Source organism: Pavona decussata, unplaced genomic scaffold (genome assembly GCF_977016875.1).
Source record: "Pavona decussata unplaced genomic scaffold, jaPavDecu1.1 SCAFFOLD_102, whole genome shotgun sequence".
NCBI lineage: Eukaryota > Metazoa > Cnidaria > Anthozoa > Scleractinia > Agariciidae > Pavona > Pavona decussata.
In genome coordinates, this window is record NW_028145517.1 from 5,818,625 (window position 1) to 5,844,003 (window position 25,379).

General features: G+C 39.1%; 1 protein-coding gene across 10 annotated transcripts in view; it reads left to right on the top strand.

The window, feature by feature from the left end:
• Nucleotides 1-25,135, top strand: part of LOC146471881 (stAR-related lipid transfer protein 13-like) — a 48,404-nt gene extending 23,269 nt beyond the window's left edge. For 7 of the 10 annotated variants that reach the window (XM_085120435.1, XM_085120436.1, XM_085120440.1 and 4 more), the window contains 17 exons: nucleotides 12,017-12,088; nucleotides 12,500-12,581; nucleotides 13,327-13,375; nucleotides 14,330-14,967; nucleotides 16,154-16,273; nucleotides 16,602-16,648; nucleotides 16,745-16,846; nucleotides 17,485-17,568; nucleotides 17,689-17,814; nucleotides 18,384-18,514; nucleotides 18,985-19,122; nucleotides 19,693-19,746; nucleotides 20,062-20,208; nucleotides 20,652-20,818; nucleotides 21,071-21,196; nucleotides 21,392-21,568; nucleotides 23,875-25,135. In XM_085120435.1, the coding sequence (XP_084976561.1) occupies nucleotides 12,017-12,088; nucleotides 12,500-12,581; nucleotides 13,327-13,375; nucleotides 14,330-14,967; nucleotides 16,154-16,273; nucleotides 16,602-16,648; nucleotides 16,745-16,846; nucleotides 17,485-17,568; nucleotides 17,689-17,814; nucleotides 18,384-18,514; nucleotides 18,985-19,122; nucleotides 19,693-19,746; nucleotides 20,062-20,208; nucleotides 20,652-20,818; nucleotides 21,071-21,196; nucleotides 21,392-21,568; nucleotides 23,875-23,989 (2,375 nt within the window). In that variant the 3' untranslated portion in view covers nucleotides 23,990-25,135. Of the gene's footprint in view, nucleotides 1-8,072; nucleotides 8,225-9,027; nucleotides 9,586-10,143; nucleotides 10,509-12,016; nucleotides 12,089-12,499; nucleotides 12,582-13,326; nucleotides 13,376-14,329; nucleotides 14,968-16,153; nucleotides 16,274-16,601; nucleotides 16,649-16,744; nucleotides 16,847-17,484; nucleotides 17,569-17,688; nucleotides 17,815-18,383; nucleotides 18,515-18,984; nucleotides 19,123-19,692; nucleotides 19,747-20,061; nucleotides 20,209-20,651; nucleotides 20,819-21,070; nucleotides 21,197-21,391; nucleotides 21,569-23,874 lie in introns of those variants that run through there. The other 3 variants (XM_085120442.1, XM_085120443.1, XM_085120444.1) reach the window with 3 other exon arrangements.
• Nucleotides 25,136-25,379: the final 244 nt, after the last annotated feature.

A 25,379-nucleotide genomic window follows, 5' to 3' on the forward strand; every position in this document is an offset into this window, starting at 1 on the left:
ATATCGTAGAAGCTGGTAGACTGAAAACGTTATTCAGTAATACCGTGGCTCTCTCAGTTATCTATTGTCAATGAAATGACTTGCCAACTTCAATGAACCGATGCCTTCTTGTGTTTTTAGACATCATCATGATCTACGTTTACAACACTGATAAGAAAGTGAAGTTAATCCTGCACCACTTGACCGCAGAACAACAGGCGCGATAATGTTGCTGCAATGGTAGAACAAACGTTCTTAACGCCACTATTTTGGTACTCTTGATACCACGATAAAGCTCACGAAAGGCTCAAATAGTGTGATTTTTGTCTTTCGTTTTAACTTCTTCCAGGCTCTTAGATAGCATGCAGTTGCCGGTCACTAGTGAAGAAGAGATAGATGCAAACGCGAAAACAAAACGCGGGGCATAGTCCAACTAAGACTGAGCTGACAAGGCATATTTCGGAAGTTGCGTGTTTTACTTGTCCTCCTCGTGTTTAAAAATGTTTGTGTTATGCGTTTTTCCATTATTTAATGTAAACAGTTATTATTTCCCATTTCGTGGCCATCCAATACAGATTAATGCATAACAAAACGTATGTTTTCAAGTAAAATGACGCGAGCTTCCCTAATTTGCGAAGTCACTTTTTCTCGTAGGTTCAACTAAAATGCCATACTCTGGAACGAGTGCGGTTAGGACTCAGCAATCAGCACACTTCTGAGAAAAAAACTGAAAAAAACGTGTGACTTTGCATGTACCCCTTCCCGTAACCAAGGTGACTGACCTCCAGGTTCCGGGAATATTTTCAAGTCTCTGCATGATGATCGGAAGTCCTAAAGTATTACCATTTAAACGAAAGCTTGTGAACACAACTTATGCTGAAAGAAACTTTCTTTTTACATAAATTAAAATCAGTCGTTCCTCTTCCCAAGAAGGGTGAGTTTCAGTCGACCCGTAGTGTTCTCTGTAAACAGAGTCGTCTGTAGATGACCGGAAATCCCAAAGTTTTAATTTTGCAGTGAAACAAAACCGAGGGAGCTCAGGCTGCAACGTTTACTACGGACGTATCATATCAGTGGATAGTTACCACAACTGATTCAATTGGACGAATTCTGTCAGCATTACCATTCAAAAGAATAGAAGAGAGCAGCGCTGATCGTTTTTTGTTGTCAATACCATTTAGCCTGAAATGAATTGTTCAAGTTTTAAAACGGTAAAACGTGTTTCTTTGTGTGTCACCGGAGAAAACTGCAACCGCTTGACCGCTAAAAAAAGTTACTCTGTTCAAGACGAATTTAAAAGAAAAAACTTTTTTTTGGCCTTGCGTTTCGCGATACATAGGACACTCAAATAATAAAGTTAGCTGGTTGGTTAACAACGTAACTTAATAAAGCTATTCTATTGTATCGTTCATCCAATCGCAACACGCCTTAGCCGTACGTCGGATCGCGTGCTAATGCTAAAACATTGGGAATCCACACTTACTGACAGATAACAAACGCCAATTGTCAACAGACTTCACTCATTTTGTCACAAATGTTCCCCGGCTCATGGTTCTGCTTTGATCCAAGATTCTTCAATTTTAGTAGCGAGATCCTCGTGTGGAAAATGCCCAGTCGCAACTGCCAGTTTTTAAAGCCACTTATATTTGGTTGTTTTCACGGAAATGCAGGTAAAACGTACGATAACAATTTGAATCCAATATTTTAGTAATGCTATATTTACCTAATACATATTTCGAACTATTTCTATATATCTTCTCGTAGGCCAAACGAATTGCTGCTTTAATTTAAATCAAGATGGTGTAGTTAGCGAGTCTAGGGCTAAGAGTTTCGACAAGGCTCAGGCGATATGGCTTTATCGCGTATGGGAGTTGCGTGATATTCATGCATTTTGTTTCATTTCTTCAGTCCAAGAAAGCCATAACTCCGGCATTAGATGGATAATCTCTTGTAAACACACAGACAAGGCATATTCTTAACATATTTTCTTTTGTTACCATACGTTTTTATCATTAGAAATCATTTACGCTCGCCTTGTGTTGCATGTTTGTTAGGATATTACAAAAGGGCAAGTTGCGGCCTCCGGTTGAACGCAATTTATTTTCCTTTTTGTTGAGTAACTTGCCGCAAATGAAATCAAAATCACGTAATGGAAATCGGAAAGAAACACCCAGAACTCGTTAAAAATCGGTACGTTCAAACAAAACCTTTATCTTCCAAAAATCGGTATTTCCTAGAGCATTTACTGCGTTTGCAGGAGTTCAACTTTACATTCAACCTGTTTACGTGTTTTGCTCTTGCCCTTCATTGATCAAATACCAATCTTACGAAACTCGTCACACCGTATCTTGATCTTTAGCCCAATCCCGAGTGCTCGCAGTTACAAAACACTTAGTGGACTATTTATAATTCGACTAGCAATTAATCAGTCCACTGCTCGTCTTACATGGAAGCCTCACTTCCACATTCAGCTCGCGCCTTTGAAGTGACGAGACAGTCACACTAGACGCCACATGGTACAAGGGTCCCAACTTACTACACTGGCCAAACTTATCTCTATAAAATTCACGACATCATTCACAAAATAATCGTTTTCCTCTGAGGCTGGACGTGGCGCTTTTGATGATTGGCAAAGTTTCATACAATTTGGCAAGAATCATTGAAAAAGCATTCAACTGATAAGAGAAGCGCTGTAACGTAAATATAAGTTTACTTCATGCACAGTGCGGTGACTGAGTTGCTGGTCTGGAAAATTAGAAATGATTGTGCCCATAGTAGTTGGCAAAAGAATTACTCATGTGGTGTTCTTTGCATTTCGCATTTCCTTTACTTGCTTTAGCAAGAACCCGATAGAACAGTATGAAGGAAACGAAAGAGATAAACAAGGACAGCTTTGAATTGCTGATTGCGTAGATCCGGCTGCTATAGTTGTTTTTTGGTCAGTGTAAATGGCTTTCATGAATGACAATTATCAGTTTACAGATTTAGCAATGGCAATTTCTCGAAAATTTTTGTTTAGCACTGATCTTCCCGCATTGTGTTGGATAAAGTCTTTACGTAATTAACGAGCAAACTTATCAAACTGTTATCACATTTGTATTGATGTCTTCTTGGCTTGCGTTAAACGCAAAAGTTGCTTCCTCCTCCTTCGTGCAAACTGTGACCATATGAACCAAAGCCGAGCAATTGAATGCTGATCGCTTCTCACTTTTGATTCTGCCCACGAAATCCTAAAGTGTAACCATCCAATTAGTTGTGAAGTAGCGATTAGAACCTATTTATAATGCTAGTTTTTAAGCTCCACAGAGGAGATGATGGGTTAAAACTGTGACACTTATCTCCTTCGACATTGCCCAACGAGGACGACATTGTGGCCAATTTAGCAAAATCAACTAACTTTACCATCTAAACGTTAGCTCAACCAGTTTTGCGCATTTTGGAAAGGTGTAGCAAGTTCTAGAAAACGCAACCACAACTTCTGAGACCAAACTGCGATAACAACTTATTTTCTTCGATGGAATTTTGGTGAGCGTGACACTTTGTGTCGTCGCCTTGGACTCGCTTACGTAAAGTGTTTCAACAACTTGGAAATTTAAGACGCTTATTAAGATTAGCTGCTTCAGTTTAACCGGATTAGCGATGTGGCTTCCTCTTTCCGAATCTTTTTTCCTTGACCATTACCTTCTAGCTTGCTCCATTAGAACTTCCATTAGTGAATTATTTGCTGGGAAATCTCTTTGCGCTTAATTGAACTTCTCATAACTTTCTTCATCGAGTTTCGATCAGTCTTAGTGTTCCGGCTGAATTTTGCTTTTACATCAACATACCCTTTGTTAATTTTTCGTTTGAAATTAGAATTACCATCAATGACTCATAGTCCGTATAAGACAAGTAATCTCAAATTTTGACTGAGCTAGTCTACTTCCTCGAGTTTCTATCATGGGTTTTGTGTCAAATTTCCTCTTTGGAAGTTGTTTTACGTATTGATTCACTGAGTTTAAAATCTCTTCCACTCCCGAAGTGACTAATGAGTCATCTTACAATTATTTTTGTAGTTCAAAGTCTTGCAAAAAAAAAAAATTCCATTCCGAAGTGTACCTTTTTTACAGCTGCGCGTGTATAAGACACATTTAATCAAATTAGCTCAATAACGAAAAGTAAAAAACTGATGCAAGCATATTTATTAATGTGGAATCAGTGACAAGAATTGCGTTATTAACCAATGGAAAAATTGAGAGAAATAGAGTACCTGTACACAAGTGAAACTGTAAAGGTGCAGGAACAGAGGGATAAGTGACGTTTTTAGAAACAATCTTTAATCACGAATAATCCTGCAACATTTTTCTGTAAACAGACCATTGTATGCTTTGCTGGTTGGAATACCACAAAACGTTTATTTAATTGTCTGCGAATTTAGCTCTACAACACATTGGAAGCACTAGATAAAACTAAAATTAAAGTAATTCTAAAAACAGATTGTGAAAAGCGGTTTACATTCTTATCAATGCCAACAAACTGCTAAATTTTGAGAGACAAAAACTTAAATAGTAGTCGTAGCTGGTCTTACACGTGTCTTCCGGCGCTTGGTTGCACGTTTTCCAGCGCTTAGGAGGCAAGCGAAGTCATTGCGCGCAGTTCCGAAGCGGAACAGTTGTTGTTGTTGTTTTTTTCGCTGTGAGCTTAAAGTAGAAATTACACGAGTATAAAACTGGTGTTAAGACACGTCCAGGGTTTATTTCTGGTCACGTTTTAACAATGTCGAATTTTCTGATAATGTAGAACTTCCTGGATTGGATACGTTTATAAACGCACGATTCTTGATCAGGGGTCAAGTAGTTCTCGATATAATCCACCACGATGTGTCCTGAAACTAATAAGATCCCGTTAAATTTTTAACGTACACGCTAAGGTAAAATTTAACCAAATGAAAACCTGCGAAACGAAGTTAACATGTTCCATGTTCTTTTAGTGTTAAGATATTTCTCCAGCGTTTAATACAACATAAGAAATACGAACTGACAACATATGGTGGGGAAATCAGTCACAGTGGTGACCCCGTGATCCGCCTTTTTGCCGTCCGTGAATCGTGATGTACCAAAAACCCGTTCTGTGAATCGTGATTGAAGTGAACTCCGTGAAATGAGAACTGCTAAAACCTTCATTGTAAATCGTGAATACACTGATACTGATAACTGGCCTCCGCTGGCTTGATTTAACTTCAGTGCGCTCAGCGGGCTTCCTTTTAGCCTTTTGTTTGCCGAGTTTAAGTTTCTTGACTCGTGAAATGTAAAATTATTGTTCGTGACCTCGTGACGAGACCCTCCTCCCCTCCCCCCTTCTCTTTAATCATCAACATAGGTAGTCAAAAAACACAACAGGCTCTGGAAAGAATGTGCTTTGGTGGCTGGATTGTCTTCTAGCAATTTGCAAATGATGATAAATCTCTGTAGGCGTCTTAGCCACTAATCCTATCATGTCATTTTTATACCCCTTGTTTATCCAAAATAATTTTATGTACGAAAAACAGACAGTGTTTTACTTTACACATTTTGTATGATCATACGCAAATTATGAACGGTAAAAACAAGTTATTCTCTGGAGGAGATACTTTTTCGGCTTTTCCAATCACCATAAAAAAGACAGCAACAAAGAAACTGTTTCAGTCGTAAACAATATTTCGCTCCTTCATTTATTCCTGTAACTCTTTATCACCGTGACAAAGGCTAAGTAAGGTCATGAATACTTTCTTCCATCCACTGAGCGTCATTCACACCTTGGTCACTTCATGTGAATCTACATACATTCCTGGCCTATATAACTAATATGGTATTACCAAGAGTGTAAAACCCTTGTCCATTTATTCCTTGGGGTAACTTTTTATCACCAACAAATGCTCTAACTCAGACAATGCCTGCTAGGTCCGTGTGGTGTCACTCGGTGTCATTCTGTTCTTAAAAATGAAACAATTGACCAATCAGATTCCTATGTAACGTAGTTGCTTTTGGCAAGTGACATTGGAGTTTTTAGCGACTGTTGAATTGAAGCGAGGTTAGTTCTTGCTCATCAAGCAGAGCTTAGTCTCATGCAATTATGAATCCGTTCAGGGTTTAAAAAAATTAAAGACGTATGTCTGTACTCAAGAGCAAATCATTCCAAAAATTGCTTTGTGTGAACGACATCAGTTAGGTCACAACTAGGGAAGTTGTTTCGATAGGTTTTACGGTGCAAACGTACGTCACAAATCTCCAGAGGAGAGTAGCAGAGATTTTGCCGGTTTCCACCAAGATAAAGGGTACCACGTGCAAACTTTGTTCGCGTGCTGCTACGCACATGTATACCGTTTAACAGAAATAAAAGATAATGATTCAACTTATCTATTTAATTTAGGAGTGTCTGTTTCACCAGCTTCATAATCTTCTTGACAGAAAATATAAACTCTAATCCTTTCAGAAAGTGCTGGCCATCTATGGCGAATTTTATAAAGATAATAATAACAGTACGTAAAGTGGGTGGTTATTTATGACGACAATGAGGAAGACTGGAAAACGTTTGATACAGATCCCACACGACAAAAGTAACTTAACTTTTACCCGTCGCAATCTTACAGGTACTATATTCAGATATTAAAACTAACGTTACATAACCCAACCAACCCTTGGTATCTGATGCACCAAAGCGTTGGGCCTCACATGCCGGCATGAGTGCAAAATGAATGACAGCACATGTTGTCATCTTTACACGCAAGTTTGCTATGATGCCGAGAGAGTTTAGTTTCATTTCAACGACCTTTGCTGTTATCCAGACGCAAAACAGTGTTAAACTTTACATCGACTAAAATAACTTATCTTTCCCGTCATACACAAAACATAACATAAGCAGGAATGCCTATTCAATACAGTATAACTTTTGTTTCCCTTCCCTTCCCCTTTTATCTTGGATTCAAAGACACCTCACTTCCCATCCGTCTCTGCTAGGGGTGGCGGGAGTGTTGGCTTCACGGTTTCTTTGCCGTATTCTCCAACATTTTCAACGAATCATCTGTGATTCCCGTTTCACTTTGTTCTCACTGCATGGGGCGGCAGGCGTGTTACCTACGTCTTCATTTCAGTCTGCAGTTGTTTTCTTAGCATGTATGTTATGTGGTTCCGCTGCTGGAAAGTGTTGCTAGGTGTGTGGAAGGAGGAAAGGAAAGGTTGTTTCTCAGTAAATAACGTGCCCTTTTCCAATGTACTTTTTCCTGATTCCTGTAGATCGGAAAGTTTGAACCTGTGGATGAAGTTTGAACGTTTAAAAATCTGTTGAGATCACTCTTTTGTGGAACTGTAGAGTGGAAAGTTTGAATCTGTTACTAATCTGTTGAAATCACTCTTTTGTGGAGCTGTGATTCTTAGTCATGATTTTTACACGTTGACATAACATGTGGGATTGTTTTTGTGTGCACTGGACGAGGTTAATTAATTTGGAGTTTACTTGGGCTTAAACTTCTGACAGGATGTTGGTTATCGCACCTCTGACTTTGAATTCATAAAGGAAATTGGCCAATTCAAATCCCTTCAAAATAGGGCTATTTTATAGTTAATCGTTTAAAACTATCGTATCATCGGTAAGAATTACCGTTGCATGTTTTAATGTTTAAGCTCTGTATAGCACACAAAACGCATTTGTAGCGGCGACAGGGAAGTTTTACTGACAGGAAAACAACAGTTTGAGGTTATCGCTATCGGATTTCCAGGGTACTTATCTCGCAGGGCCAAATTTAAAAAAAAAACACTTCGCTTTTAATGAACTTATTAATTCGGGCTTTGAAAGAAAAAATAAGTAATCAACCGCACAATTTTTGACAAAGCGTGAATTGCAATTAAGTTCGGATGTACTCAAATCACGAAAAAGAACGCCGTTCTTTCAACTTTGCCCTGTTGGAACGTTAAATTCTGCGAAAAAAAAAAATAGGCATCTTTGGTGTCCCAATTACTTAGTTCCGGTTTCAGTCATCTGATACCAGCTCAAATACGTCACCAAACGTCATCGTGGGCACTACCCACGCTGCGCCCAGTGAATCGCCGTGCATATAAAGGGTCACATAAAGTGGTAAGTTAGTTTTGTTTTGAAATTTCAACGAGGAAGTCGAGAAAAATGTGTGAAACCAATTGGAAGGAAAAACGTGATATCGCTGAAAATGAAGTGTGTTGTTTGTTGGACGCCACCATGGACGTTGTAGCGGACTTCGCATCGATGCTTGCAAACGGTATTTAACTGTAGGTTTGTTTTGTCATTGGCATACAGTCTAAATACGCGTCTTTGGGTTCTTTCAAATTTTTTTTAACTGTGAACATTTAAGACTACTTTTCTCAACTCATACGGGACGTAATTATGCACAAAGCATCGAAACGTTTTGATGGGTCTTCAGGAATACCATGTAATCTGACGTAGTTTCACCTTTTTGAAAGTTTTTTTTTTCCGATGCCGTTCTTTCGAAGTTCAGTACTTACTTTTTAAGCTGCCACTAACCATTTATCTTTGTTGTACTGTAATTTTAACATATTCTTTCAGTCGTAATTGCTATGTTTAGAGCTGCCCACAGTTGTTTTAGCATGCTATTTCCTTGGAGGCGTGGAAAGTTTTAATTTAATTTACGAGGTTTACAGAGGCAGAAACGGAATTAGGACGTCCAGTTCATGTTTTACAAAGATTAATTTAAGTGTAATTTCAGACAGGCTTTCCTTCTTCGTTTTAATCACTTCTTTCCTATCAGTTTCTCGAAGGTGCCCCAGACATAATCACCAGCATCGGAAATAGGGGGCGAGTAGAAGCAGCTTGCCTTACCTCAAAAATTTCAGGCTCAAAATTGTCATTAATTCGTCTTGTGCACGGATCAACAAATTTAGTGTTAGCAAGAGAATTTTTAAGTGCTTTGAATCGTTTGCAAAAATGCTACGAACGCTAAAATTTGGTAGAAAATTGGGACTGAGAAGCCATGCTAAAAACTGCAACGGTAAACTCCCACTGATGCATGTGCAACCGTGCCCAATAAGACAGGATATGGTAAATTCACACACCTGAAACGTAATAACATACACCCTTCGGTGACATCATCACCAGGACATTTACCGAGCAAACTTGCCCACAACAAATCCAGATGGGCTCTTCTCCAGAAAAGGCTTTGAATGCGAGATCTTCCACGTGAAAATCAACGCCCGAGCTTTTTAGCAGTAGTGAATTAGAGTGTATAATTTGATTCCCCACCCTTCGCGATTAGTCCAATTGTGTATGTCCGCGCACAATAGGTGGTTATTTGTCAAGGCGTTGACATAAACAATGCGTCAATCAAAGCTCGTGTTGGGATAATTTCCTAGGGCCTAGTCCCCTTGATTTTGACATCTCGTAGACATCAAGCTGTTACGGGAAATTTCGTAGCTTGAGGCAGAAATGAAAACTTCTGTTCAGTGCACTCAATTATACTGTGCCTGCGTCCAATATCTGTGTCGTGGTCAGTGATATATCTCATGGCCATGGCGCTTTCCGATGGCGTTAATCCGACGGGCGAGAACAGACGAAGGATTCTACGACGATTTCTGGCTCGCAAGAACAAGAAGGGAGCGATCAAAGGTACGACCGAGCCGCGTAAAATCATTTGACCCGAGCGTTCAGGAATTCAAACTCACATTGCTTACATTTTCTGTACTGTCGCTGTCGTAAATCTGTCGCGCTCTATTTGATATTTGTTTTGGTGTTCATTCGTTTACCCAGTCTATGATTTCAGGGTTATTAATTTTCGATTTCCTTGGCACACAAAATGAGAATTGCTTGGGGGCGAGTACATTTGAGTTGATCTGAACCGTCCACCGAAATTCTACAATGCCCTCAACTGAATCGCAAATCAGATTTTTTACCTATGCTACGCTAAGTGTGCCGATGATACAGCTCTATGGACGCGCAAAAAAATTATTTATTGCGAAACTGGTGGACGACTGCCCACAGCACAGCCAGAGACCGGTCGGTCATCAGAGAGTTCATCAAGTTGATGGCATGGGTAACATTGCATTCCACTCATAAATTGTGTGACACCGATTTTTTTTCACCCAGGGCAATAACATTTCAAGTGAGTGGGGCTCTAAGCGCTATACTTGCATGGTCATTCCAGCGGAAAGGCCTTTATAGTGCGCGCTAAAACAAAAACCCTCACGATTTTTAAATGTCATTGGTAAATGGTTACCGGATGAAGTAATACACAAAGGAATATACACGACAAACCACAGCCATTCATACGTTCAGACTTTGTGGCGATGCAAGCAAAACAAATACTTGATTTGAATAAAATCTGAATAGTCTCTCTCACGTGACAGCCGATCGATCTGTTTCAGATATCCACCGTCCCGTTAAGTAAATCTCGATAAATTCAATCAATCGTTTGCTATTTGGGTCGATCAGGCCGTTTATGCGGCTCTCTCCGGGTTACAGCAAGTTTGCGGTGAAGATCGTTCAAACAGAATGCGGCCCATTTCGCTCGCCAGCCATGCGTGAAATTACAAGTAAGTTCTGAAAAACAGACATAATCAACTTGTTTCTGTAAAATATCACCACTGTATAGCTTGTTGTTATTTCTGTCTTTCTGAATTAACACTAATTTCAGTCGATCGGGGAAATATCTCAGTCCTGGTCTCTGGTGCACACCTCAAGTGTCGCTAATCGCAGAGCGATTGTTTTGTGCGGTGCTTTTAAGTAGCAATTGTTTTCGAGGACATGTAGGTTTCAAGATCAAGATGTCGATTTACACGCTTTACTTTTACATATTTTCTCAATCGACGACAAGATGTCGTGTTTGTTTTGCATGTCAAAGGTCTTCTGGTTTCTTCCAGAGTGCGTCCAATACTGTGCAAAAAGAACTGTGCGGGAGGCAATTATGGAGATCCAGAAAAAATTCAGTTGATTAATTGAAATCTTTGTTTGCGAAACCGCGCTTGGTTTATCGTTTCACTATCATAAAATCTTGTCAAAGAACCTGAAATTTAGCCGTTTTGCTTTGTATTACAGGTTTTTGTTTGGATCAAATTAACAACAATATCTACTGTAGAGACAAGTCTTTCTTTTAGGGCTGATATATTAAAGTAAAAACAGCTATAAGCCTCTTTCATCAAAATTGGCATAGTCGCGTCAGGAAATGACAGCAAAAGCAGGATTAAGATTACATTGAAAATCGAATGATGGATGTGCGTAGAAAAAGCTGACATGTTATTGCTGGATCATTGAGTAACCATTTGGCTGTAACGCTTTTTGTGCCCAGGGTATAACAAAAATCTATATTTGATTGTTAATACGAAAGGCGTAACGTACGTAGCGCTACTGAAGTTAAAAGCTGGCAGTTAATGCAATTCTTGAAGAAGAAACGGTTATCATTCTAAACAGGAAGGCGCCCAGTGAGATTTTTAACGCTGCAAAGATGTCTGTACTTTTTTTTTTTTAGTATATTTACAAATATTTTTGTAGTACACAACAAAAGTTTTTATTGTCATCCCTTACTGTTATTATTACAAACCCTTTTCCGGCCTTAAGGTTTTTCTTTTGAAGATAATTACTTTAATGGTGGTCTGTAAACTTTATTACATTCTCTTGAAGAAAGATGCCCCATGAGCCTTGTTTAGTTGTATTGTTTTGTTTTGTGCACAAAACTAGCTTTTTCCGGTCTCACTGTTTACTTCCCTTATTTTGTTTTGATAGTCTAAACAAATTTCAACCGTCTGTCTCAATTTCTTCCCAATATTGCATAACAAAAGATGGTCTCGTAACACTGCCTACTGCAACTTTATTTTTGGAGTGCAAATACACACAAAAATGGGCGAGCTTAGCTCCCTCCTCCAATATAATCAGGAAAGTCTGTTATTAGCCCAGGTCAGGCGAAAGAAAAATGCTGTATTGACAAATTATTAAACCATTTGTTTAGCAAAGGCAAGATCATTATTAACAATGTACAACATCCCTGCGATTAGCCTGTTTATAAGGCCTATTACTAACACTGAACTTCGGGTAACTTCATACACAGAATTAGAAGCCCTTGAGGCATGCTACTGGTTGAAAGCTGCAGGATTTCCACAGTATGCACAAGCCTATGAAGGTAATATCATTTGACCTTTATACCTTAAAGTTCACCACCTCTCCTCCACATAAGCTGATTAGTAGGAAAGGACAAAAGGAATGCTGCATACCCTTGAGAAGGGGGAAAGCATTTAGCCTTGTGCACTATGGACAAAAGGAACTCAAAAAGCAACTAAATGGTGTTTTTTGGATGGGATGCAATTCTATGACAGCATTACATTTTGCAGTTTGCAGAATGACAAGTTGAAGACAGGCAATGTTGGGAGAGGTTTCTTGTTCCAGTAAACAAAAATTCCAGTCTAGAAACTTTAGATTGAAATTTTGACACACTTCTATTGACACTCTGCATTGCAGAAGTTTTACGACTAATAAAAAGATTCACTTTTTTTGCACAATCTGACTGTTCTTCTTTTATACATTCATCAACTAGATGGAAAGTTCCCTATTGACACAGCATCTGTTATCAAGGAACATGACTTCCTGGACCAGGACTCAATTCAGTCCTTGTATAGGTAAGGCTTATTTCACACATTATGCTTCTTCCATGGCCAACTAAAGAGGTGGTATTACATTTGACTTTGACATAAGGTTTACAGCAAATGGCAAGTTCTGCCAGTGCTGTGTACTGCAGTGGAACTTGTCATGCTAAATAGCAATTATAGTAGAACTTGGTTTCAGTTAGTGCACACAGTCTGCTGCCCTGTCAAGCTTAACTCACAAATAACCAATATGAGAAAGTTTTATTTATCAGCCAGTGACACAGGTATATTCAGGAAAAAAAAATTAAGCTGAGCTCTCCCAACAGGAAAGTTGTGCCATTTTTGCCGCCGACCGAGCAGTGTCCCTTTTGATTACTTGTCTGGACACTCTATCACTGAGCTAGAGCTAGGCCATTAAACTACAAGCTCATGCAACAATCCTTCCAAATCATCAATGTGTTGACAATTCGTTCTTAAATTTACTGAAAAGTGCTTTGTTTTGGAACAACTATTAGAGGTGAGAATGATGTATTATTCAGTGATGACACAGGCAAACTAGGAAAAAGAGTGCCTGTGTCATTACTGAATAATACACCATTCTCGTTTGTTCATTTACTACATCACAACTATTAAAGGTGTTTGAATAAATCTTATGTTTGAAAGTCCAAGCCATGGCACATTTGTCCTAAAGTTCAGCCTTCTGGCATTTAAAAGTGTTTTGATATAAATATATCACATTGTTTAGTTAATTTTTTTAATTTTCTCTTCATCTCTATAGGCGTCTTCAAACACTCAACCGATGTGCAAAAATGAATCTACACATCAAGGTACCTTGACTTATTTCTTGACTCCAAGGGGGGAAATGGGCCAAAACGTTGCTTGTTTGAAGAATTTTCGGTTTCCATAATCGACAATTTTTTGCTGGATGGGGGGATTGGCCCTATGCCCAACCCCCAACCTGGAGGGCCAGGGTTTTCTGTTAGGGTGGCCTTCCCTTAGCCACTATATCCTGTTATTTATAAAGGCGCTGGATACTCGCCTTGTGCGGTTGTCGCTCAGCTGCAGTGGGACTGCATTACCAGGGTTATGACAAGGACATGCGACAGCCGACTTGGTGGCAGAGCCTATAACACGGTGGGCATTTCCCAACATTTACGAAGCACACCTGGTGGCCCCAGTGTACTTCGCCGGGGCCCCTTACCACCCTTCAACGCCACACATCAAGGCAAAGAGAACAAAGATTAATTTGTTGCTTTTTTAATAATAAGTACCTTCTTTGCAGTTTTTGGGTTTAAATTTTCAAAAATTTGAGGTGACTCTGAACCCCTCCTACAATTTTTTTTTAAAACTTTGCAAACAGTCTATTGTAACGATCACAATCTGATAATAAAAAAGGGGGCCGTTAAGCGTTCTATGAGTTATAATCACTCAAGCTAAAATTAGGGCTGTTTTTAACAAGTTGTATTGTTGCTACAGTAAGCTATTAAGTCGAAAACAATGACCATACCTTGTTTACCATTGTTTAGACGTTTGTTTGATACCATTGTTGTAGTATAAACTAATAAAGAGTGGTAGTAATAGACTGTTACATTATAAGTGCTGGAAAGTGCTAGAAACAGATGTGAGCCACCTTAAAACTCACAGGATTCTGAGCAACAGGACATAACAAGCAAAGATAAAAATAAGTTGTAAAAGCTGCTGGTAATAAATTAATTTCTTAGTTGATAGAATTAAAAAGAAAATTTACCACAGTTCTCATGTTATGACATTATTTTCAACAGAGTGATGGTTATGATTCAGATGAGGAAGACTTGATTGCTTTAAGTTCACGATGGAAACTCCAAAATAAAAATCGCCGGTGGTCAAGCCGAAGAAATGGTTCGCCATCACTCTCAAAAGGAAAGACTCCAGCAGGTTTAAGCAGTTCACACAATGGGATCAATACATCTCTGAACAGTGTTACAAACACAAGGCAAAGTTCTTTTCACAAGAAAGAGAGACGTGTGGCTGATCCACTGGCACCATTTTCACATTTGGATTTGTGCATAGCACAAGGGAGAGCTAGTATATATGACAATTTGTCACCTGCATTAAGTGCCAGTACTCCTTCAATATCAAACATTGGCAAAGACTTCAACAAGAACGATCAACTGCGAAGCTCCACAAGAAATCAAAAACGAAATCTTACAAGCAGTGATTTGGGACTAGATTCTTGTAGTGGGTCATCAAATGATGCTTTATCAGACTTAGAACGTGAGGATGAAATTGACGATTTACCAGGGGATTTATCAATGCTACGGTCAATCAGAAATTCAGAAAAACAATGCAATGATGATATGGGTCCATCTTCAAGAGCAGAAAGGCCTAAAATACGGTGGCACAGCTTTGAGAAAACTTCTAAACCTGAAATACGTGTTACGTAAGTGTGATGTTACAGTTTATAATCTTTTATCAGAAATTTGCACTCTGATAGGGTGGCTAAGCATTTGCATGAGGCTATATGAACATTGCTGGGTTTATACTACCAATGAGTATTACTACATTGCATTCCCTCCTACATGGAATGCTTATTCATAACAGTCTTCCTCCCAGTATCCTCCTAATTTGCAAGTACCTATTTATTCACCTGGGTAGAGAAAGACACTGATGCAAAGTTGGGGCCCTTTTTGCATGAATATTAACGTCCTCGGATGACTTTCATCTTGAGATAAGTTCATCCCTGGTCATTTCCTTATTACCGTTTACATGCTTTCATCCCAGGATGATTTCAATCCAGTCTATTAGTATTGGCATGAAACATAAAAAAAATTTATGTGAACATTCTTCCCAGGATGAAATTTCCATGTTATCATTGTTTGGTTTTCCATTTGCTTACATTAATATGTAGCACTAAGCAAACGTTTAGCCCAAAGAAATGCAAACCAATATTAAACCTGTCAAAATTATTTTCTTGTCACCTTTATCAGACAGTATTTGGCACAGTCTGTTTGAGGAATTTCATCTCAGGTGGGATGAAAATTGTCTCCAACAAGCTGACTTTGTCCCAAAATCTCTTTAGCAATGTACCAGTAAATGACCAGATTTTAAAACCTACGACAATGTTCATCCCAGGTTGAAACTCATCCCAGCTCAAATATAAATGGGCCGTTTGTTTTCTAAAGAATGAACACAGAGGTAGAACTTGACCTTGACCTTAAAGCCCAAGGTCTTGCATATTACCCCTACAGGAGAATCTTTGCTGATGTCACTGTTTACATTCCCCCTCATTATCATATATCAAACAACAAGCTAGGAACAAATTAATGGAAGCTTGCCAAGTTTTTTCAATTCATGGAGACCATCAATTTGTAGCCGGTTTTGTCGTTTATGGTTATGTTAATGAGGCCAAGCATGTAAACAAAGATCTGCCTATAGACTGCAGTAACGATTACTGCTGCAGTGACCAACTCGAAAGCCTAAGCTCCTTTGGTCACTGCGCACATTTTACCTTTGATGATTTGTTACTTTTGTGATGTATTGTAATTTCCTTTTGTAGGAAACTATTGAAATAGTGCATAAATTAAAAAAAAATCTGAAATCTGAAACAATTTTCTCACTTTCTACAGGTCTCCTAAAATTTGTGATCTCACAACAGGACAACTGGCAGTTCTTAGAAAATATTCACTTTTGAAACTCACAGCACTAATGGAAAGACACACACATTCACACAGAGGCATGTGGAATTGGTAAGGTCGCTGACAATATTGTTACAAATACTGCACTGTATGCTTGATGTGGCAGCACTCCCGTACATGTCAATATGCTAACATAGTGTATTAAAAAAAGACGGCTTAATATGGGAAGACCATACCACTTGATAGTGGAACTGTTAGGAAGCCAAGTGGCATTAGAGGAAGCAATACATGGTAAAGACTCTTAGGGCTTTCCACGTTTTGTGGTGCAACCTCATTCAAAGTGTGATTAAATGGTGAACAACTCTTTGTGAACATTTTCCCCTGGTTATCATTGTAATCAAGATGGTAATTTAATACATTACCAATCTTTGTTTTGCAGGTCATTCCCCCATTTCTTAAAGAAGCTCAAGTCCCCAGACTATAGAGGTACCTGTTATAGAATGTGTAACTATTCACAACAATGTTTTGCTTATTTAAACCCTGGTTGATACATAATTAAATTTTCTTGTTTTACATTTTCAGATAGAAATGTTTTTGGAGTTCCCCTTTCAGTTGTTCTTCAGAGGACAGGTCAACCCCTCCCAAGGTCAATTCTCTTTGCAATCAACTACCTTCAAAGAACAGGTAATCAAATGCTTTCATGGTATGATGCTTGAAAATAAGACAAGTGTCTTCCAATGAGGCTCTTTAGGGGTCTTTGCAATTTTAAAACTTGTCATCTTACAATGTTAGGCAGTTATAGTTCCACAGAATGTCTCTACCTGAACTTTGGTTTCATCTACTGAAATATCAGAACAACATAAAAAACAAAATAGGATTAGAGGAAAGACCACTTTAACACTGGTGATCTGCCAAGAACAACACACTTTGTTGACTAATATTCTATAGTGTACTTTTCCTCAATGCAGGAGGTTAGTACCATTTTGTTGGCATGGAAATGTATTCTCATCTTCCTGAATGAAACTGTGCTTCTGTCGAATTTGAAAAACACACGATTCACCATCATGTTCTAACTTTTCCTGTTGCTGTCATCAATTCTTGCAACAGCTCTCTTGTTCAGTGTCATTCATGTACCTGTTCCACAACTAAGTCACCCTTTGGAATTTCCCTTAGCAGTACAATGTACCACTTCCCTTAATTTTTTTTCCTATTGACTGTAATTTTTTTTGCAAGAAGAAACAAGGAACCAGAATTTTGGGATAGTGGGCATGACAAAATCTTACAAACTTTATTATTTTTTTTTTTTTTACTTTTCTCGACAGCTGTCAATGCTGTGGGGATTTTTAGAAAGTCTGGTGGCAAACAGAGAATAAATCACCTCAAGGAGATGATTGAAGGAGATCCAGGTACCTCAATATTTCATGTGCTATAAAGAGTCTGCCATCCCTATAGTATTTTAAATATTGCTATGTGAATTAATTTGCTGTACTAATGGACCCATGTGTCTTTCTTGCTCACCTTGGCAGATAATACTGACTTTGAGGGACTGTCACCCTATGACATGGCTGACATGCTTAAGCAGTACTTCAGAGAACTTCCAGAACCTATCTTGACCTCAAAACTAGCAGAAACCTTCATATCTATTTTCTCAAGTAAGTATGAATGATTGATAACCTTTAAAACCCTATGTGGATGTCTGTCTGAAAAGCTAAAGAAAACCCTATTGTCAGCAAGCATATATTGCGTAATGGTTCCTAGACTAGTTCTATAGAATATTGATCCAATGTAGAAAGTTGGTTTGAAGTAACAGTTTTTTTTTTTGCTCTTGTGCTGCTTGCTTTGGTCCTCCTCATTTAGTGAAGCACAGGGCTTCATTAACCTTTTGGGGCAGGGGAGCAGACAGACAGGAAGATGGATAGTAAATTGAACTTTTTGTTGATAAGAGATTAGGGTTGATACAATTAAGACCCCCAAAAGCAGCAGGGTAAAGTCAAGCTCACAGACAACATTGATTTATCTATGGCCTGGCTTTTAACACTGTGCAACCAACATTTACATGCAGTTTAAGCTCTCTAACTCAAACCTTCAGCTACAAACTGGTGAATTGGTAAAGAGAAGTTGTGTTAGGATCATTCTAACAGTGTTCTGTCTCCTTTGAAAATGCATACTTTGTGCTTACCTATTTATGTCAAATCCTCACTGTTGACATTACTGTCTTCAGATATCCCATCCAACTCCAGAATGGAAGCAATGCAAGCAGCAGTTCTTCTAATGCCTGACCCAAACAGGGAAGCACTTCAGACACTTCTGTTGTTTTTAAATGAAGTGGCTGCCAACTCTGAAACAAATCAGGTAAGGTGACAATCCAGTCTTATTGCATTGTTGCCATTTCTTTGACAACGGTTAGGAGGTCACAACCTGAGAGATACATGTATCATCTCAAAGATTGTAGTTTTGACTTTTAATCAAATGGTTTAATTAATTATCACATGAACAATTAATGTATTCTATGTTGTAGCTAGCCTGTCACATGCACCATCAATTCTCCTGTAATTAGTTAAACCCCACATGGGTTTGTTTCCATGATTATGAATGGGTTGTTGCCAGTGTCAAATAAATGTTGCAGCACATTCAGGAGCAATCTCTTTATTGTGGTCAAATTACCTTATGAACTCTCCCCACCGATGCAACACTACATTTTGTTTAAAACAGTAACCCCCTAATATGGAGAATGCCCATTGGCCATGCACTAATGTGTTAGGCCTGTATACCACAAGACATTGGTTGTGTAAGACCTGACTATGGTGTAATGTTGTTGTTAGATGAATGAAAAGAATCTTGGTGTGTGCTTTGCCCCGTCGCTGTTTCATTTGTGTGGCACCAAGGAGGATCCATCCTCTCCTAAACGGCAAAAGAGAACACCCATGAACAAAGCTTCTAAGGAGCTCACTGATAACTTGGTATGTGTAATAAACGAGGCATCATCAATCGAATAGCTTACTTTTTGGTTAACTGTAAGCTATTTAAAGTATTGGAGGGCAGGCACCACAGGTGTGTGTGCTGGTGCAACTACACAGTCAGTTGTGGGCATGCGTTTTGCCTGTTCAACCACACAGTTGCACACATGCATTACTAATTAATATTATCAATAATTGCCTGTCAACACAAAACTGAACCAGTGTTTCTTGTGGGAGGGCCAGAAAAGCAATGTGCCACTAAAGATACAAGAGGAAAGCAAAATCTTGTTTGTCCCTGCAACTAACTCTCTAAAAGGTCACAATCCTGGCGATTTACTACTATATTTTAACTATGCCTAACTTTTTTAGTTTAAGACAACAACTTATTTACCCTTTCTTTCCAGTCCTTATTGTCATGTTCAATGATTTGTGCGGGAAGGGGTTTCTGGGATGATTGGTCACTCCACTATTTGACCAAGCACCATTTTGTTTTCAGTTCCATGTTGAACGTTTATTGTGGATGTAGTGAGGGATATTAACATTGATCTCATGTTTTCCTTATTTGCCCTGCAGGCTGCACATGAGTGCCTTGCACAGATGATAACCGAAGTTGACAAACTCTTCTCGGTGAGTTGAAGTATAATCTTTAGTTAAGCCTAAATGTTGCTACAACGTAGCCTTTTCCGCACATCCTCGCTACTCTTTGTAACGTTTATTACAAAACTGACGTCCTGTCGATTGAATGTTTGTAAACTATCAATGTGTAAGCTTTAAAAATTCATCTATGTCAAGTGCCTTTGTTCAGGCTACGTACTTGAAAAGGAAGGCTATTAACAAAAGTTTCCAAAACCAAAAATAAGCTTCCATACACACTTACCACTCAACGCTTGTTTCAGTCATTTTTCTCTAATCCTTGGTGGTTTTTTGCTTTTCCCTTACCAGATTCCCGAAGACACGGTAAAGAACAGCCGATTTTCATACATCGAGAAAGGAGAACCTGTGTCTCTAGACCAACTAGGAAAATCCAAATCGAGTCCCGATAGTGGCTATCAAACTTACATCGAGTCCTGTATAGCTGGACTACTCAAGGTACGTAAAAAATCTATAAAAAGCGAGAAAGATGCAAGAAAGTTGTGAGAAAATGGAGTATTTTGCCGAGTGTGCACAGAACATGAGTAGCCAAGCCTTTGCCTTTTCCCGCCAAAACCCGGCGCGGCTACCGCGCTCTGCGTAAGGTTGTTTCTGATTGGTTCACCAGCAGAGTATTGTCCGCTGATTGGCTAGAAATAATAGACCCTAATCGGAGGACACAAATTGGAAATCTATTAAAACAGGTAAGAGAAAAGTGAAGGAAAGGAATGCGATAATGAAAATTGAAAATTTTAAAAGAACCCAATTGATGGCATGTAGTGAATGTCATTTTTAAGAAAGAGCAATGCACTCAACATTTCTGCACCTCTTCAATCCCAGGCTGCATCAAAAACCGTGGTATATAATCAGGTTTTACATATATCCATTCATTTTCCTCATAGGAAGCGAAAGACAAATTCAAGGGTTGGGTATCACAACCGTGGTACGACAGCTCAGTAGAAATATCGTACAAGAAGGTCAAAGATGGCTACCCACTAAGACTGTGGAAATGCGCTGTCGAAGTGAATGCTGACCCCGAAGACATCATCAGAAGAATTCTCTACGAAAGGTAGAAATCAACTTTGTCCACTGTAATAGCTCATAACGAATTCTCAAAGCAGCCCTCCCCTAGTTTTTCTCTTTAAAAGAAATCATGCCAACATTTTTTTTTTTATTTTTTATTATTATTTTATTTTTTACAGATAAAAACGGTCCCTTGAAGGGTACGGTGGATAACTCGCGGCCTAGTAATTCAGTTGTACTTCGCGAGTTATTAGTATCTGTACTCGCTAACCAATGCAATGCTGGCTTCTTTTTGCAGGCATCTCTGGGATGAAGACTTAGAAACATGGGACATGATCGAGAAAATCGACGACCACACAGACGTGTTCTTTTACACAACAAAGTCCATGATCCTTCAGCCAAAACGACGTCACGTGGTGTTGAGGTGATTACAAAGTTTTGTTTCCTTTGTTGAATACACGCAAGTCTCAGTCTCAGAATTCAACTGGAACTTGTTTTTCAAGTTCATAATAAATCAACTATTCCTTCAGTTCTGACCTGTTGAAGCAATGCATCAGTCAGTTTTCTTTACATTGATCTTCCTACCTCACATACAATTTAAACTTATTTATTTTCCTAGATCGTGGACGGACCTCGACCGGGGAGGTGTCTGTGCTCTAGTGTCCACATCCATCAATCACGCCGGGGCCCCTCCTTCCAGTGGAGTCCCTGCTATTGTGCTCGCGTCAAGGTACCTTGTGGAGTCTTTAGAAAACGGAAAATCGCGTCTCACGCACATCAGCCGTGTCGATCAAAGGTAGGGAATGTGCCCCATAAACGTTCTATTCACTAAAGAAGATTTATGGATAGTAAAAGCCAAGAAACACTGATTTCGTTGAATACTGTTTTAAGACTAGAATATGGAGTTAAATCGTCTAAAGTTGTTCTAACTTTAAAGTCTGTGGATGAAAATCGTATGGTGTGACCACTAAATTGAAATCTCTACTGCAGTACTTTCAGTGATGGTGTTTGTTTTCGGCATTTAGGATTTATCATAGAATTTTGAGCTTTAGACACTCGCCATCGTCCATAGGACAGGTTTCACCATACATTCAATAACTGTTGAATCAGACAGCTGAAAACAATACATACGATATTGTTGGTCTGGGTTTTTACAAACAACTTACACATCCTATTTACGTTTCCACAACTTCTTGTTTATTATTTAATTGTCCATTTCCCCTGAACAAAATATCAGTTGTATATCTTATCTCTGCGGATTGTGGAACGCCATTCCTTCGCGTTATTCTTGCTAAACGGCGAGCCTTTGATTCTTGAACAAAGGAGGCGGCAGCTTATTTATTCCGATTCTCAGAGATAAGTTAATAACGTCTTTTGATGACCGCTGGTGCATGCTGCTTTACAAGGTCGGGTCGTTTTACCTTTTAAATTAAGACGGAAGGACAATCGCTTTTATCTCTTGGTCCGCACGGGCCGATCGACCGAGCTCATTTTCTCATCACCCCCACCCTTCGAGATGACTTTCGATAGCGCTTCAGTTCATCAAATTAACAGTTTACTTTTTGAGGTTACTCGGCGGTTTTGTTTGTAGGTTGGAGCGGTATTGATTTTTCTGTCTGATTTCAGTAATAAGTTCGAATTTCTGCTGAGTTAAATTCGGCCAATTACGATTAGAAAACGACGAGTCTTCTTTTAATTAGTCTTCCTATGAGTTAGTGGTGGTAATCAAACGTATGTATGTAAGCAAATACATCCATAACTCGAACAAGATGTTATGAACGTTAAAAATGACAGCCTCAAGTACCGTTAGGCTATTAGCATTGAGTAATGTGAATCCACTTAACGCCACCTTGATGATGGCTTAAAATGAGAAACACCGACTTGTCCGTGACAAACTTCTCAAGCAGCCCACGCGCGCTTTCCGCTATCTTTTTGACTAATGTACCTTCCCGCCCCTTGAGGGGCGTACTGTTTCCAATTCCGGTCCCGCTTTCGTTATCAGGATGGAAAATTGCATACCGTCAACACGTGATTTACGGCTGAAGGACAATTATGTGCAGTGCATGACAAAAAATAGCAGTATCATATGAAGAAACGACCATGTACTGCTGCAAAATTCCATAAATCGTGTCTGAGGGTTATTTTATTTTTGTGTATACCAAACTAGTGGATACTGCTTTTCGGGAGCTCTGATTGGTTGCTCAAACGCAGGATAGTATTTGCCAATTCATACCTAATTGCACAGAATAGAAACACTCATAGAAGTTTGGGACTAACCAGTGATCAGCATCGAATTTCTCCTTGTAATATCAATGCTGATTCAACCCCTGAGGTCATGAGAATTAAGGATATGATCACCCCAAGGTGAAATTATTAGGGGTTAAACGATTAACTGAGAAAGCGGTGGAAACACTCGCCAACGGTTCGTGTTCTTCAGTTTCTTGTATGTTCTCCTAAACGTATAAAAGCAAGTAAAATTTTGAATGACCACCCTTTATTCCAGTCAGAACCACCTTGTATTCTATAATAAATAGTTCCGCAGGAAGGTACAGTAGCTTGTATTTGAATGGTCACACTTTAGGACTTCATCCACAGAATCAAAAGTTAGAATCAACTTGTACAGCATAATAAACAGCACCACAGGAAAGTACTGCTCAGTAGCTTTCATTTGAATGGTCACAGTTTAGGATTTCGTCCATAGACTCGAGCTTAAGAACCAACTTGTAAAGCATAATGGACAGTGACACAGGAAACTGTTGCTCAAACGATTTTATTGGAATGGTCACATCTTTGGTTTTTTCAGTCCAGACTCGATGTTAGAATCACACCGTACACGGGACCACAGGAAATCAATGGTCTATTTTGTTCTTGTTAACAGCTGTAAACAGCATAACGAACATTACATAAGAAAGTACCGCTCACTTGCGATACAGATTTCACTCGAATGGTCACACTTTAGTCTTCCATCTACAGATTCGAAAGGTGAAATCACTTGTAAAACGACATTAAACAGCACCGCAGTTAATAAGTGTTTACTGGCTTTTATGACACTCTTGCGTTAAGAGAATGGTGATGTAACTTGTTCGTTTTGCTCTTGTACAGGGGAAGAACACCTGAATACTACAGCAAAGCAATCGGACCTTTTCTGGCTTCATCTGTCGCCAAAGTACGGGACACATTCCTGTGTGGGTCAGACGGCCTTGAAACCAATGTATAATGAACCAAGTAGACACGTCACTTGGTGCAGAGTTTGTTACTGCGTTGAAGTCCTTCTGTACTGAGGACCCTTCCAGCAGCAGCTAAAGTAGTCGAATGCGGGCAGTCACAAGAGACGTCAAGTAACGCAATCAATGAATTAAGTCAGGCCAAACGTGCAGTTGGTGCCAAGCGCGGGAAAACATGTAATTGATGCCAAGCGTGTAAAAATGCACATCCGGTGCCAAGCGCGTGAAACCTCGCAGCCGGTTCCAACTGCGGGAGAAGGCGGAACCAGTGCCAAGCGCGGGAAACACCAACAAGCCAAGTCGCCATGGTTTGGGTTTTGCTTTTGATTGGTTGAGGAGAGAGATTGCTTGCTGATTGTTTGGAAAAAGCAAACACCATTGTCTTAAACAAAGAAACGAAAACTTGTCTTGGAAGAGATATGTTTGTCAAGAGTCCAAGAAAGAGCGCCGTAAAAGAAGTTCGATTGTTGAACTTCACTTGTTTGAATACAAAATGAATACCCTCAAACTGCGAAAAGTGGAGCCGCCAGGATCTATCTTGTGACGAGTAGACTTGTTCTCTAAGAGAATATAATTTTTTAAAAGATGTACAGAATATTTAAAAAGGCTACATACGTAATTCACCCGTGAATTCACGCCGAATCACACAAGTCTTTGTCACATGAAAAGCTTCGAGGGGATTATTCACGAACTTTATAGCATTTTTTAAATAACATTTGTTAGGTACCGGTAATTATATGAGAAAAAAATGTTTTTACGAAAGAAGTGTTTTATTTATCATATTGCGGCAAAATAAGCCGAAATTCCAAGCCAGATTGAGATTCAAATCCTACTCCTTTGGATATTGGCTTTCTCTGTCCATTGTTACTCCATTTCAATCCCCATTTTGTATTTTTGCTATAGATTCATTGAGATATCTTCCATAAGGCCATGGATTGAACTTTTAAGCTTAAGATGTAAATTATGCGGCTGCCCTTCCAGTGTTAATTTATTACCATTTGCGATAATTATTCACAAAGTCCTAATATATATATATAATGTTCACTTGATCACCGAAAGAAAAAGAGAAACAAAAATAAGGAGAAACCACTTCTGTAAAATTGGTGCCACAATAAACAATTTCTGGATTCATTTTATGAGATCTTGTCGCTGTGTTGCGTGTTAGTAAACCTGCACCTTTCGAAAGCTCTATTTTCCCTGGACCCTGATAACTTGCAGCTGCGTTGTTTTTTGGGGCTGGGAGCATTGTTCTGTTGTTCGTTCTTTTGTCCTCTCGACCAACCATGAAAGACGTTGCAAACGGTGCAGGTCTCCCTCAGTATACAGTAATTTCAGTTATGATACAGCTCGTAGTACTAATTTAGGGGTACGCCGCACACCCCC